This window comes from Echinococcus granulosus (genome assembly GCF_000524195.1).
Source record: "Echinococcus granulosus chromosome Unknown EG_S00015, whole genome shotgun sequence".
NCBI lineage: Eukaryota > Metazoa > Platyhelminthes > Cestoda > Cyclophyllidea > Taeniidae > Echinococcus > Echinococcus granulosus.
The window spans coordinates 955251-972102 of record NW_020170395.1 but is presented as its reverse complement, the minus strand read 5'-3'; the positions used below and the strand labels follow the sequence as shown (position 1 = coordinate 972102).

Here is a 16852-nt window from a genome sequence, read left to right as displayed (position 1 = left end):
GTTGATTTAGATATAATCTTATGTTTAGTAACGCTAAGCTCTATTTCCAAGGTCATCGTTCGTACTTTAATTTAGCCCAATGATCGCTAGCGGGTCGTTTTCTGGGGTGCGTTGCAGTGTTAGGCCGCCTGTTCCACTTGTTGCATTTAATTGACCATCTGTTCCTTGCTTTTGTGAATTTTTGCTATATGCGTGCTAGTTTTTGCATTTTTTTGCCATTTTTATCCCTTACTTAGCAATTGATTGCTATTTTACTGGCTCTCCTCTTTTTACCCATATGCATATTGATGATGAACTGTTCTAAAACCAACTTTGAGCATGACTGTCAGTTTAGATACAGGCAATTTAATTCAATAAATTAATGTAGCTAAATAGGGTGGTTATGCAATTAGTTACCAAGGCTCCTCTGATTTTTTGCTTTCCAGCTTGAGGAGCGACTTACTCTGTGCAAACGGGATCTGGACGAAAAGGACCGCCTCATTACAGTACTATCTAGGTACTAACAAATTTTCTCACATTTTGTGTTCATAGCGAGGTGAACTTGGGGTTTCGTAATGCACGAAATCAAATCATCCAACCAAATAAACTTACTGGTATTCAGGAAGAAGTTGGAGATTTGCGTTCTAAGGTAAATTCTTTTATTTTTTTCTCCAATTAGGCCTGTAAAAAAGGATGAGATCAAAAGTCTTTGAGTAAAATTACGGGAAATAGCCATAGCACAAAATAAACTTATGGAAAATTATAGCGATCGTTGCAAACAAGATTTAAACTGTTCGATTGTCATTAAGGAAAAGAAAAGAGAATTGACCTCCTTGGAATCGATGGAGCGGTCTATGCGAGAGAAGGTTGAGCGGGTTGAAGAGGCTTTGCGTAATTCCCTCTCTCAGATCGTTGACCAACAACAAACAATTCGGTAAAATAAATTAGAACTGCTTTTGCTTATTTTATTGGTGAGTAATTTAAAACTTATTTATAGACAACTAATGATAGACAAGGAATGCACAATCCAAAAGGCTTCAGAAATGGATGAAAAGTTTAAAAGTTTGGTTGAATGGATGCAAGTGATCATAACCTCCACCAAGCCAGCTCTTACTGATCAAGAAGAAACCGATTTCTCCGACGAAGCTGTTCAAAGGCTTAAAACAAAAGTGAGCGCTTTACCCTTTATATTAATAATAAGATATAAATAATGGCGTTATAGTCCGCCCTTAATAAAACCAATTACCTTTTACAAGATCGCTACAAGTATCACATTATCCCGTCAAAACGCGGTTCGCATTGAGGAACTTCAGAGCAACCTCACAGCTAAAGACGTACAGATTTCTCATCTGAAGAGCGTGGTTGCTAAGTTGGGCTGTAGTTTGCGGCATTCCACTGAGGCTGGGAAAGAGCCAAAGAATGAGAACGATGTGAGTTTTAAGCTCTTCTAATCCTTTGTGGAACTTTAGGTCTCTGGAGAAAATTAGACCAGTACTTGACGTCGAATTAATTGTTGGCTATCTAGGAAGCGTAGCTAGTTTTCACCTCTACGTTCCACTCTACCTGGTTTTATTTCAACTGTATCACAACGTTGAGTGTTAACAATTTTTTGGCCTCCTTCCGACAGGTTTGCAGGCCTATTGGATTAGTCGATGTGTTATGTTCTCCTTCTCGCTGCAACTGTTGCCATAGCAACCGTTTTTTGCATTGTTTATTTCTCAATAGCTCAGACCTTAGATATTATGAACACCCCGAATTCTGGTGCGAAGTAGCACATTTTCAAAATTTTTCGGAAAATTGTTGGCTCATTTATTAAAAGGCATTCAACAGTGCATTACATATATTTAGTCGGCCGATTTGGGGCGTTTAGGAAACAGAACGATGCAAGGAAGACTAGACTCACAAGTGAAAGAAGCTAGAATGGAACTTCCTCCCTTCAAAGAGAACCCACCCCAGCGCGATCTGGAGTCTTTGACGAAGAATAAAAGTTTCAGGTAATTCCGAGTGGTTATGAATAAATTACAACTATTAGCTCTTGAATAACTCTAATGGGTGTTTTATGATTCCCGTCTCTACCACTCTCTAGGGTATGCGTCGATCAAATATACCAGTTTTAGGCAATCTTTTTCCACACTTTTAGACAAACTTTGGCTGATTCCCTAAGCAGGTCGGGTTGGATTTGTGAAGATTTGGAAGAAGAAAAATTACTTGATGTTGTTCGTCGAGTGTTGGCAACACTTACGAGCAAAACTGAAGTCAGTTACGATTTCTTAATTGTACAAGCACAACTTAGTAATTCGAAGAAAAGCTCTTTCTAAATTGGAAATAAGAATATTTATAGAAGCCTGTAGTTATTTCAAAAAATGTTTGCGAGCAATATGCTTTAGCTAACCTTTCAAAATCTTTCACAATATTAAATTTCGCTGGTTGTATGTGAAGGCATACCCATAATGGAGCGTATTTATTCTTCCTGAATGCAGGCCTGTTGCCGTTTGCAATCTCAGGTGACAGAATTGATTGACAGGTTGGCGGCGTCAGAGAGAAGGGTTGAAAAGGTGGAAGAGAAGTGTTCGAAAATGCGAGCAGAGCGAAGTCGAAGTCCCTCAAAATCCGTCGGTTTTTTGCCCTGCACAACTGACTTGGAGGACGCTTATGGGCGAGTACGCGTCTCTTTTGCCTTTTTCGTCTTTAAACGTAAACTCACGAAATAGCATTTCCTTCCTGTTTTAAATCTTTAGCTGCTGCAGTTTTTGAAGCAATTGGAAAACCGGATTCCTGTTGATCAAACAATTTTTGAGCAAATGAGTGTGGCTGATCAACGTGATTTCATCCTTAGTGAGCCATTCTTTATCTTAATCCTAAGTAAGATTGGACACATTATAATACTTAGGCGTTGAGAGATCTTACTGCTCTCAAGCACCTTTTCCCGTGTATTATTACTAAAGAGAAATAGCTTGGTAAAAGCCGGCAAGAGTAAACAATAATTCATTTTTTTAGATCCTTATACACTTTGAAGTCTGTAAATTATGATACACGGAAACAGAGATCCACTATAATTGTTATTATTATCCTAGCCATTACTTCCGGTAAATTAACGATTGAATGGGTGTTTTGTCTACCGTAATTGTATGATAAGATAAAAGTGCCTGACTTCAAAAGCAAAACGGATGTTAATTACATGTTAAGTGCTTGCTTTTTTATTTTATCCGTGGAAATCGATGGCGAAACCGGCTTTTCAATTGTATAGTAGTTGCTGGAGTCGCCTGTTTCAGTGGTTATAGGAAATGGGACAGTGAGCGAGGCCACAATTTCTATCAAAACGCCTCCTTAAGGAAAGAAGTTGCGTTTAGTGTTTGGAGACAAATTTTACATACGAAATCTGAAACTTTTATAAAAACGCTTTGAACGCAATCTTTGAGCACTGCATATTTCGAAGAACTTAAACTAAATATTCTTAAAATTGACAGTTAAAGTGCTTAATTTTGAACGCAAATGCATGCACATAGAAGGGAAATATGGAGTGATGGCATTACGAAAAAAGTTTCTAAAATTAATATGGAAAATAGTGTGGCAACTGGGGTCGTAATTTTACCGGTAAAATATTAGAAGCAATAAAATTGTGCGTAAATAATTGACAATAGGTCTGCACCACAAATTTACTAAAATTTCCGCTTTTTTGAGTGCCTTGTCCTGTATTCGGGACCATGCGATACAACACTCTACTTGATTTACATAAGTAGCAAAATTATTTCGGACGCGCACAGACTATGTGGAAGAATTGACCACACCCTCGCCGGCCAAGTCGGAGAGCGAGTTAGCGCCCAAATTGCACAAACGGGTACAGCGACTTCAGGACGAGCTGGCAAGCCGCGATCTACAACTGAAGACATGGCGTCGGAAGGTTGACAAACTGGAGGAGCAGTTGGTGATAGCCAAGAAGAACGAGGCAGAGGCCACTGAAAAGCATGTTTTCGCCGAGCAACGCGCTGCACAACTCCGTAAAAATGAAATGGAGACCAATAAATTAAAAAATGAGGTGCTGCAGCTTAGAATTCAACTCAAGGACAACAAAGATGTTAAAGTAAGTTATAACAAGGATTATTTTTCCTGATTTCTATTTGGAAATGTGTTTGTAATTTCACAGTGTTGCTGATATTTGAAAATTGCTTGTTTGTGTGCTGCACGTTTTTTTATTATCGGAACTGGATACGATACATTTGCAGGAATTGTGGGCCTTTCAAAAGTTTACTTGTCATTTAACAAACAGCAAAGCACTTGCCTCATTCTCACTTGCACTTTCCCGTGCACGTTCCGAAAAAAAGAATTCGAGCTTCGTTTTCTAGAATAATTGTTGCGTAAAATGTAGTCTTAACTTTTGTTTAATATCAAGATTCAATAGCAGTTCTAGGATAGGTATCCTGATTTCCCTGTTAATCTAATTTCACCTATTCTCACGTGTTTGACTATCTAGGGAAAGAACGTAAACTTTAAACCCGTATGTTCTCTTTTTTTGGTTAAACTTTTTCTCTGTGGGACAAATAAACTCTTTTTACATCCAGAAATAACTGTATTTTTGAAAAAGTTTCATGATAATGGTCTTGAATCGCTTCTACACAATATAGACGTATAGTTCTACGTGTATTGCTCTGGTAGAAGAAGTAATTCCATAGATTTGAAACCAACCATGATAAAAACGGTTTCAGTAAAAACCACCCTCAGAATCTCTGGTGCACGAATATTCACCAACTTAGTCTCTGATCCATTCATAAATATAAGCAAAAAAGCGTTGCTTTTCTTTCACAAGAAATAGTACTGAATAAATGACTGTTACACCTTCAACCCATTGTAGGGGTTGAAGGTGCACCTTAGGTGAATTAGCGACCCAACTGTCCAACTTGCATTGGCTACTGGAGATTCGATAAACACAGCGTGCTAACCATTTGTAACATTTGCAGCACTCCTACTGATAGATATCGACGGGTCTTCAGCACTCCTACTAGGAATTCCTTCGCTGACGTCCCAGAAACACTAGTCAAAGGAGCATAAATGAAGGAATCCAGAGGTCCAGTGTTAGGAGTCGCATAGGTAGGAAAAAGCTTGATAATTCATTCCTGCGCTGGATGGGCTCTGTGAAGAACGACTGCGGTATTACTGAGATCACCTTAATGCTCGTGGGCGGATTGTTGGATTGATCATAGGGCTATTAGCTACTATTGCAGTTCGTAGAGCTTGAAAGTGCAGGATTTTCTGTTTTTCTGATTAACGTCCAATTTTGATATAGTTTATCTTCGTTTGAGGTAAATCACACTTTGTTAGATTCCATTTGATGAGCGATTTTTCTGCAGTAGGCTCTTCAGTTTGTATGGGATGTAAATTGCGACTCATGTTCTAACCAAATTTTTACCCCATGCTTCCATACACAGCAATTCAAAGACAATTTACGCTTTGCCATGATTTCTTGCTGTCGTGGCCTTTCTGGCTACGCTTGATGTTCATGACAGCAAAGGATCATCGCTTGTATGCTTTGTATTTTTGTAGCAGGGAAACAATTTCCACCGGAAGTCGAAAGTGGTGTGACTTAGTGGTGGTTGCGAACATCCTTTAATTGGCGAGCATTTCATTACTTCGTGTAGACTTTTGTGCTCTTTTTTAAAGCAAAGAATGAAATTACCCATAAATAGGCGTTGGCTACCAGTGTTCAATCGGAGTTGAGCTTGCATATACTTGGGACCCATATTTTGATGCATTAATAAAAAATAGATCATCCAAGGAGGTAATGTGTACTGAAATTCCCCACAGGATCGGCTGGAACAGAAAACGACGCGGGTTGTTGAGTTGGAGGGATCACTACGGGACCTTGAGGAGATTCGCCAACGACAGGCCAACCGAATTGAGGAGTTGATCACCACACTGGAGACGGAAAAGGCCGCGATGACTAGGAATCTCGTTCAACAAGCCCAACGTGTTCGCTTCGATGTGGATCGTGATGACGCTACTCAGTTACTAGAGGAATCTCGTAAAGAGACTCAGGAGGTAACTAGTCGGCATGGGGGCCACATCTCTTCCATGGATATGCATGAAGGGTGTTCTTCTCTTCTAGGAAATGTCGAGAATCAGCATTAAGCAATTTCATGGTCATTTGTTTTATTAGGTTGCTTCCAATATATGTTAGCCCGTTAAAGCCGAAGTAAATGTGGTCTTGCATAACCAATGCAGCAGCCATGACAAATTCTTGAAGCAAATTCCAAAAAGAATGCACTGATAGAAGTAAACTTTCATTTCTCAAGGGTACTTTTCGCGCCTTGAAAATAACCTGCCAAATAATCTTTTTTTTCCTTTTCATGACCTTTTCTCGATCAACACTTTCTATTTAACCGGATGTAGCCCAACTCTGTAGCGAGATGATTCATCCTCTATATATATTTGTTTAGTAAATAAGAATGAGGGTTGCCAACTAAAGTTGCTTGAATGAGGCTAGTTATGGGCTGACTTTATTTCGACTCAGACCGGCGTCGGAGAAGGTCATTTCGGATAAGTGACGAGTAACTTAGGGAGGCTTTTGAAGAATTTTAGCAGTAGAAAAACGTTGTCCCTACAATGCAGCACTTTATTATTCTTTTTCTAGCACTTTGCCGGGATTTTTTTCATGCATTACTCACCTTTTAAAAGTGTGGAAAGGTAGTTTTGAGAAGTGTGTAATACCCCAACATAGGTGTGTAGCACCCCGAGACTTCTCTGAAGACGAAGGAAGGTATGCTACTCGGGCGTAATATGTATTGTCGACGTGCTGTAAGGGTTTGGACCATTGACATGGCCAGGAGCCCGGGTTGCCCGGTGAAAGTAAAATGGCGGAGACCCTAAGTGGCCCATCGCTAAAACCGAGAATTAACCAAACACTTAACTTATTATAGGTGTATGAAAACACCCTTTTGGTTGTTCAGTAAATAAGTATACAAAAGTTTGTCATTCTATGTGGTTTCTTAGTCTCTCAATTTTGATTCTGATTCAGAATTAAATTTAAATTTAAACCTGCGAATTAAATTTATACCTTTTAAGGTCCAAAGCTTGTTTTTTTTGCACAATTGCGTTTGGATGGTCGTAGGGTAATAAAAGCTTTAGTTTATTTTCTTACTATTTTGTATTCTTCTTCGTATGTTTTACTAACACTTTTGCTCTTCAAAATTCGGTGGAGCCATGGGCTTTTGGAACGGATTGCTTCCTTCTGTAGGATCTATCTTCTACTTTGGCATAATAGAACTTACTTGGGTACTTTTGAATTCACTAATGCTGCACGCCATAGCCACCCACATAAATTTCCGCTTCTCCACCTCTCCTCATCCTCGGACGTGAAAGCGCTTTGACATCCTCCTGTTTGTCTTTCTGTGTGTCCAGAGTTAACTCCAAGCTATTCATTTGAGCAAATTTATGCTTTTCGGACTTGGATAAGAACACGTTAGTACAAAAACGGTTGCAGAAATCATCCATACATTAGTGGGCCCCTTCGAGCATCATACAAAACTATGGAACTTGCCTCTCAGAATTTTTGAACAGTTTCTGGGTGTAACCAAAATTGAGACTGGAAGCGAATTCCTGTCTTCGTGTTCGTGCACTTGTTAAGCCGCGCAAACCAAGCGTTAGGGAGCCCACTTGCATGCCCTCTTGGTGGCCGTAAATTCGCCTTACCATTTGGAACTGTTGGTGGGATCGTAGTTTGTTTTCGGCATCGCAAAAGCACACAGAAAAATGCAACTCCTGATTGTGTAGCAACCGTAATTCAGACCGCATGCTAATGACTAAAAAGCCGCATTGGGCACAAACACAACAACACTTGCGCATTTCCTCTTCACCTCTCCGTCATTGGTTTACTTCAAGGGGACGCTGTGTGTCACTGTTAGTAGCTGCACCCATACACGAACGGCGATCGTTCTGTGGAACAGCCAACCGACTAGTTTCATTCCGTGTGATTTATGAGGTGTACAGGTGTGAACCCTTTGAACTTCTAAACACGCGGTTTTATGGTTCCGTGCTATTAGTCACTTCGATGTAAACAAATCCAAAATCAAGCTGATCAAGAATCACAGTGCGATTATTCTTTTGAAGAGACTATGAAGTAAAAACGAGTTATCCATAGTCTTTATGGTAATAAATGAATGTGCACTGATTTGATTTCCTATGCAAGTTCTATTATTTCGTATTGGGAAATCGTTTTATGTTTATTTACAAGCACACTGGAGTTAACATTCTGGAGTTGACTTAATCTAGGCGCAAATGCAAGGTTTTCTGCCAAAGTGTCATTGTTTTATCCTCATTGAGCAAATCCTCGTCGCTTAATGAAGGAGTTCTGACTGAAATTTGGTCCTAAAATAGTTGAAAAATTGCCAAAACTTATGCCTTTACAAGTAAATTTCGGGAGTGCTACGATTTATTCGCAGTCATTGTTTGCAGTAAGGGTGCTTTTTAACACTTTCATACCAACGTCACACATATGTGACATCCCGATTTTCTTATCTGGACCTAATGTCACAAATGTGTGACGTGGTTTTTCATCCGCTTAGGGTGAAGCGCGTGTCGCAAATTAATTGATTGTGGAACACTGAATCAGGTTGCTGACATTTCAATCCCAGAGATGACTATATTTCTTAATATTTGAAATGATTGAACGAATAAACGATGTTTAGTCTCACATCAGAACAGTAGGATATCTGGACCCTTGTGAATGCTTTTCTGAGACCCAGAGTACCCATGTGAGAATTTCGCGTGATCATTGAGCTCTATGCGTTGCATTCCAGCTGCGTGACTTTCGGGATATAGTTGGTCGTCTGCTTGGAATGCGCGTGAACGATCTCCCAGAGCCAAATAAGGACATCCTGCGCGGAGTGGAGCGACTTCTCAAGGAGTCCGGACGCAACTCTCTCAACCAAAGTACCTCTCTCTGCGTTCGCAGCGTTTCGCCTCGTAGGGCATTCCATGGCTGTAGTGCACGCATGGGATCCACTCATGGTAAGTCGGTGTTTACCATCATTTAAGATCAACGACAATAATGTTCATTTGACTAGAACTGAGACCATTCTGTCGGTTTGAATTGGTTAAGAAATAACTTGAATGAATATGGAGAAAGGGACCCAGAATCCAGGATGAGCAAGTGACCTTTACAAAAGAAGCCTTCCTTATCCACTCTTAACAGTGCATCATGGATTCTCTTCAGTAACAGCTTTCGTCAGTTATTGAGATTTGCTTCCGTTCATTTTGCTGCAGCCACTACTTAAATTTGATTGTCCACTGATCACGGTCCTAGGTGATTCGCTGTCTGGTGGGTGATAGGCCTGTGAAATTGTCGAAGTGCCTTTGGCTTAAGGGTAATTTAGAAGCCATGCTTGAACAATCTTTACGAGCTAAAGGTCGAGTCAGACACGCCATAAAATTATATCTTTTTACGCCAAATGAGTCATGTTTTGCCCGGGGACACTGGTGAGGCCGGTTAAGAAGACCCGATTTTCGTTTACTCAAATATCCAATAGTACAATCATTTTTCTTTCCTCATATACTTATCTGATTTTTAAAAATTTAGACTGACATATTATAATCAGTTTGGTGTACAGAGCTGGTTGAGTATAAAACCACAGATTAAGGGTCTTAACAACTGGTGACAGGTCTAATTTGATGTCATTACGATTATACTTGGGGTGAAGTAAACAGACCGGTATCCCGGCACAAATGGCATGTGTTTTGCACAATCCTCACAACACCAGTTTCCAAGCCGCTCTTAACAAGAAACACTTGGGTCTGCCCTAGCACAACTGTTCGCAAATCCCCCATTCTCGTATTCACTCCAATAAGAGGCCGCCATGAAAAGTTCCACCATTCCATTAGGGGTAGTTTCGGATAAGAAAAATTAGTAGCGGTTGCTGCTGCTGACGGTGATCATTTGTCATAGTTGCTTCGAAGTAAAGTGGAAATCAATGGAAGTTGAATTTGCCTTCAAAGAAAAAGCAATTCGTGTTTTATCATCGGTTAATTGGAGAAGGAATTGCAATCAGGAGTCAAGAGGGTTTTCTTTGGTTTCGTACTTGTTTTTTTTTACTATGCCTAGGTTAAAATTCAGGGCGTCTTATCAATTGCCCAGGCTTCAGAGCATTGCGTTGAATTTCAGTTTATTTTTACTCGACATTTTGCGTCACTGGTCTTGTACTTGGTGACGTTGTAGATGTCTCCATGACGCGTCTTTTAACGTGACTGGGTGTTGCCAGAACTTTAAGCGTCTACCCTTAGTTCTGAGGACCACTTCAGCAGTGCAATCATTTAACGTCCAGATCCACTTTTTGCCATTTTTTCCAGAACTTATGTTTACTATTTCCTATCTCTAGAATGTAAGTAGTTATCTTTAAACCAAATAGATGAGTTTTTTAATGTTTAGAGAATACCCATTCGTTCAATGCTACACATTGAAAAATCGCTTTCCTGATTCACTAACTTACGAGGAAATTGTAGCGCAATGTAGGCAACTGTATACTCATTGACTGGAGCTTCCTGCATTAGATAAATGGTAGGACTATCGTAATTCATTGCAGGCATATTTCTCCAGAGTACTCATTCACATTTCCTAGCTGCTCCGACTTCATTCTGTTCTTCCGAAACCTGATCCAGTGTCACGCCTCATTGTTGTAATTCCAAAACTCCATAAAGCACTCCATGTAAATTTTTGGAGACGTGGAAGCCAAATTTTATTTTTTCTGCTACTACATGGATGAGCTTGTAGTTTTAGATCACAATGCATCGACCATTAAAAAAGGGACTTAAAATAATATTTGCTTTGAACCCAAACGCATTCGATGTTGCTAATAAATTTCATTCATGCGGCTATGATTCCACCATAAATATCTTATCTTTTCTCGCGCCAGTCCAAAATTATTCGAAGGAATTTCTTCCTTTTTTTCTGATATGAAAGAACTCAGCTCTTAGGGAATTGTTAACTTTTGGCCCGGTCACTCACATTTTGGCGGTGTTACTTTGAAGAAAACTTATCTTAAATGCATACCGGTGGCTAGTCGAGCCCGCTTCGCACGTCCCTCTACGGCTTCCATGGCATTGTCTTCCGCCTTACCCATGGGTTATCTTTGAAGTGCTCCAATGAGACACACCGTGGTAGTAGACAGAAAAAAGGTAGACCATGGGCAATTTTATTGTCCACGTTAGCACGGCACGAGTCTTAATACAGGGTCATTTAACCAGCCGAAATTGGTCACGAAACCGGCCGTTGGGCATTGGTTAAACTTCATTGACTGGCATATATGTGGGTTGGTCAATTGTTTGCCTCTTCAATTATTCACCTGACAGTAAGCCTTCAATAAAATTTCTTAAAGTTTCAACCATCCGTTATGAATAAAGCCATATAAATTGTAAACCTGCAAGTTTGCAAGTACGCTGCATGCCAGGTGGCGGATAGTCATCTTTCTCTCTTGCTCCTCCTCCTTAAAAGAGGAAATTGTATGGTCTCAAAATCCAATATCCCCTACTCATTTTGCTCCCAGTCAGTTCCCTTTGAGTCGTGGTACATGCGGTGATTTTGACTGTGAGTCTACGTTAATCAGGCACAGAACCCACATCCATTTTCGTCTAACGGTAATGAGGTCAAGTACGGAGAATATCCTGTTCCCCCCCCCCCCCCGGTGCCAGCAACATGGGCACGTGTATAAATGGCGAGGTCGATTACTCATCACCGGAGCTTGTACGATTCTATACTCTCCACGTGTTAATTTGGTGTGGTAGTGGTTAGGTCCGGTCATGAACATCCTCCTCCCGACCTTCTTCCCTCCACCCGCATCCCCACCCTTCGCACCATATCACTATCATCGTGCATGTCAACGGTAAAGGTCAGGCGGTCGTCATGACCATAACAAGGTCCTTTACACGCAATCGTGCACGCACACAACCACCTTTTGGCCTGCCAACATGTCTTCAGCAGGTAAAACAACAACGGGCATCATATTAGTTACTGGAAGAATATGTGCGCACACGCCGTGGATGAAGCTCGCTATTGTGTGAATCATGGGCCAACCTTCTGCCAAAATACGTGTTTCGAGCACCGTTTGTAATTTCGTTCACTTATTTGCCGTTGCGTAAAGGAGACAAGTCTGAAGGGAGCTATAGCGACCGGGATAGGTCAAATGAGCCTCCTACTTCTATTCATTTATTCAACTTCTTCAATTTTCATATTAACTTTTGGGAGATTTGATGTTTCAGCCTCATAGGTATTTGAAGATTCCACGTATCGTTCATGTCTTCACTTGTTAGCATCGCTGGGTGCAGTGATAACTGAAGGCTTCATTAAACATAACCGGGCTGTGAGGCGAAGTTAGCTTGTATAGAAATGGCATTACAGTCCTTCACGTTGAACTTGAACCAGGTTTAAAAGTTGCTGTAAACATTTGCTTTTTGTAAACTAACTGATATGATTGAAGATGTTAGGATGTGTTTAAACTCTTGGGGAAATTTTGGGGATGATAACTTTGCCATCGAGGTGGTGTAAAACTGTCAACCATAAGGTGAAGTCAGTGTAAGGGTGTTATTTGACATTTCATTATAGGATCCGTAAATGAACAGAAGAGTAAATTCTAGTCCACATTCGTGACTTGAGGTTTCTAGTTTGATTTCGACAAAGTGCCCATCTCAGCCTAGTAAGCGTTTGTAAATTTTTTCTTCAGTCACAGAAGATTGTTTGACTGACACGAGGATGTCAAATGTCAAAGTTTTTTCGCTTGTGCTGTTTCATTTCCCAAAATTTCGCTCCGCGAAGGCGAACTTGCATAAAGCGACTCTTAAGGTCTACTATTTATAACCTTATTGTAAATCAGCCAGAAGCATCGGGGTTGCTGTCTTAGTACTATAACTACCTGCAAATCTTGCAAACACAATATTGAAACCTTATACAGAAAACGATACAGTGAACTTCACTGTCAAAATAATGCGCATCCCTATTTGCCACTTTTTATACCGCTTGCTTGATCAAGCAATTTGCCTTCTACTGGTGCCTGAATTATGCAGTTTTCAATTGAGCTAAGTGGTTTTATGGACAAAAAGCTTCCTAATTAGTGATTTTGCTCCAGAAACTGACTGACAACTTTGAAATTTATAATTTTGCTGTTCATTAGTTGATTAATTGTAATTGAGTGATAACTGTCGCCTTCAAGCTTCTTTTCTGCCTGTAATTCTCTACAACACAGTGTGTCGATAAACGGTGTGACTTTTGTGATACTAATTTCATATATTTTAGTTTGTTGTTGTGAGAAGCGCTTACAAATATGCACATGTAACTTCCAAAAGCAGTTTAATATGCATGGATGCATTATGATGTTTCGGTTTATGTATTCATAAAATTGAGGCGAAAACCTTTTAGCGACAGAACTATTTTTACATCATTTATCCACGGTGTAGCAAATCGTGAATTCCAGCGTAAAGGTATTCTCCTGAAATGCTGCAAGTGGAAATTTATTCCCTTAGTCGTCAAGTCTAAGAAAAAATTGAGCGTTTTTTTGTAATGTGTGCAATTAATTTGAGAGCTCTAACCTAAATCTCAAGGGAGTTCCATTGAGACATTCAATGAGCTATTTGCAATTAAATGATAACAAGAATCGAGAAACAAAGGGACGAAGCAGACAAAAGTCATCTACGAGCCAATTTTTTTCCCACTTGCCAACTTCGACACTAACACGTTCTGCGCTTAATAGCCTTCAGCGACTCGGAGCCAGTAGCGCCTGAACGAGCGAGCGGTCCGATGCAGCACACGGAGGTGGGTCACGCGCGTAGCAGTCTGCGAACCTCCGTCCCGACCTGCTGTCCCTCCTCGCCCCTCCTTAGTAGCGCCTCGTGTTCATCCGGTTCCCAGCAGCCCCCAGCGCGCGACACTCGAAGATACTGATCTAGTCCGCCTTGTTCTTGACCACAGAGATTAAAACATGCAGCATTTACTCGTCCCTTACTTATGTGGATCTGAAAATGACTCTAAAGGCTGTGCTTAATGCGTACGAATGAAGGGCTCTATCCCATCTGCGATTAAGTGCATTTTCTCTAATTTTGAATGACGATTACCGCTGGGAACTCAAGCGTTTGGAGTTATATAGAGTTAACAAGCATCACACACTTTTTTGCTTGCGTTTGGAAAAGGTTGCGAGATCATGGCCATGATCGGAGAGTCAGGCTGTCCAGTGGAGGTACAATTTCCCGCTACTGATGAACCCGCGCAGTCAAATGGGCAGTAAAACTAGAGTGACTGGTACATTTATGTTAAACAACTGAAGAGCTTTGCCTGAAATCCAGGTGGTGGATTTGCGTCAGCTTAAAACGAAGTTTTGATTACTTTTATTATAACGAAATTGGCAAATCCTAGTTCTCTGGCAAAAACTCATTTGCGACCAAATGGTTTTTGTAAGAGTTTGAGAAGTCAACACTTGACTTCATCTCCTAATATTTCGGCTTATTTAAAAGCAACAAGATGGTAATGCACTTTCAAAGCATCTATGATTTTAAGGAATTGCTTTCTAGTCACTTTTGTGGCATCCTCCACGAAATCTTTTGTAAAATTTCTTTCTTGGAATCAAATGGGGAATTTCTGGGGTCGTAATTTCTACAGTTCCGGTAAAATTTTATAACCTTTCAAAGAACCGTGACGCAAGATCAATGTTTCCTGTTGGTACATGTCCTGAATTGCCGTTTGAACCTCCGCAGCTAAAACGTTTTTGCAATTCAAAAGAAATTCTTACTACGCAAAACTGCCACCTCGTTCAGAATCCCTCCCGTCAAAATAGCAATGTTTTTTTCCGAAAGAACGGTGACTTTCAAAATTACTGGAGAAGTAGTGTGCCACAAGCTCAAACGGTCGTTGAAAATAATTGCTTGACAAATTCCGGATTTCTAAACTATGGGAATCGTTTATGTTTCTCAAATGGTAATCATTAAGCGCCAAATTTTTGCTTTGACTAGCGTGTTTTTCATTTTCTACTGCTTGCACATGAGTTGTCGCCTTCATATTCCGCATTTGCACTGAATTCACACTTTTCCTTGGGATTTGCAGGCACTATGGGATTTCTTTTTTGGGGCTCATTAGTTTTTCTAGACAGGGTCAGATTGGCGTTATTCTGGTCATTTTGACTGGGAAAGGGGCGTTCGCGTGGACAATATTCATGCTTATCCGCAAACCAAGCATAGTTTTGACAGGTTGCAGCCGAACGTTGCGCAAAGCCCTATCAGACTAGAAGGATGCGGAAGCAATCTCATGGTGTCAAATGAAGCACTCCCGATAGTTTGCGGACAATAGCGTGTCCACGACACGCGTGTTGTGTTACAAAATATTTGCCCAGGAATAAAATTTTTCCTTTAATTCTGCTTTCTTAATGAGGCGTCTTTTTTCATTTAAACGAACTTTCGGATTCATTTGCATAGCTTTGTCATTATTTGATCCTACAGTACACAGGAAATGTAGTTTTGTTTTGGGATTCCATAAAAAACTGTTGGTACTAGAACGATCCTTCTTTTCCAGTGAACCCCATGACACCAATGGTTTTGCAGTGTCAAAATATTTGCCTAGTTTTGTAAAAAAAGACAATCTACTTGAAACATAGTACCAGCTTTGTAATGATAACATTGTAACAATAATTCGCACTAATTGTACATTTGTTGTCATTGTTAAACAACAAATTCCAACTTTTTAATGGGCATCAACATCAGTGAATATGTAGGCAAGGAAAAGAATGGTTAGATTTAGCTGTATGACTTGTAATTCCTTAAAGCAAATATTATTAAAATCATTGCTAGTTCTACTATTTTCGGACATCTTTTATACCTACGGACCTCCTATCTCGCCACTACCCATCTCAAACCTGTCCACGTAACACCAGGATTTCGCTATCCAAATAGTAAAACACAACTTTTGTTGACACAATAACGTCTGGGTTGTTTTGTCTCAATTATTGTATATTTTTAAGTTTGAAAAACGTATCAGAGTATGGATAAACAAGCACCGTTATTCACTTAACTGACACTATCTAACCTCTGACGAGTGACGATGTACCAAACCCCATGAAGGGCTTTTGCCGTTTTGATTCCTTTTATTTTTAGTATTGACAAATGCAGTAAATGGTTTTCTGATCGGCACTTAGCTTGATCCAAAAATTGTCCAGCATGATTTGTGTTTGCGTAATTAAACAACCTGGTGTGACTTATTGCAACCATTTGTTCAATTTTATTTTTGAATGCAATGTCAAATAGTTTTTTCCAACATTGGAAATTGTGTAAGTTGAGAGTTGACTGGGTGCTTTATGGCTGTCGTAGGGTTATTCTCGGGCTAAGAATATTTCACATTTCTCTTGCTGTTTAAAATTCAACCAATTTCTTTACATCACGAATTGGAATGTCCGACCTCATTCCCATTAAAAATTGTATTGTCAAGAAACTACAACTTTATTGCAAAGTCCTTGAAATAAATGAATAAACTGGCATTTAATTTTAATGTAAATAGGCTCATTCACTTTTCAACTGCCATTCTTTTAGGGCTGTATTCTCTACGTTTTCATCAAATAAAGTTGGAGTGACACCTACCCAAGTAATCTCACACTTCAAGCGCTAGCTTTCATTCCTGTCAAAATGTTGCTTTAATGGGACAAGGCGATGACTGGCACTACAATATGGTGCTGTCTCAAGTCCTCATGGAGAGGAATTTTAACCGACAACGCATACCTTCCTTACCATCGCCAATTAGCCTCATTTTTCATCATTCTACAAGAATCTACGCACAGGATTGGTGCAAGCGTTAGGTTCTCCTTTAAAAAAGAAGAATTGAAATGAAGAGTATCTTTATTTGATGTTATTAGTGTTTGGGAAG

General features: G+C 40.0%; 1 protein-coding gene across 1 annotated transcript; it reads left to right on the top strand. All coding sequences in view use genetic code 11, as the record gives it.

The window, feature by feature from the left end:
• Positions 1 to 79: 79 nt before the first annotated feature.
• Positions 80 to 13894, top strand: EGR_03098 (Coiled-coil domain-containing protein C6orf97; the record flags this gene model as incomplete). The annotated part of the gene is made up of 14 exons (XM_024492347.1): positions 80 to 106; positions 426 to 496; positions 532 to 620; positions 694 to 913; positions 977 to 1148; positions 1236 to 1409; positions 1828 to 1973; positions 2120 to 2234; positions 2460 to 2639; positions 2718 to 2814; positions 3744 to 4060; positions 5779 to 6012; positions 8769 to 8979; positions 13704 to 13894. The coding sequence occupies 14 exons, from the start codon at positions 80 to 82 to the stop codon at positions 13892 to 13894; spliced, it is 2244 nt and encodes a 747-aa protein (XP_024353273.1).
• Between the last annotated feature and the right edge of the window lie 2958 nt (positions 13895 to 16852).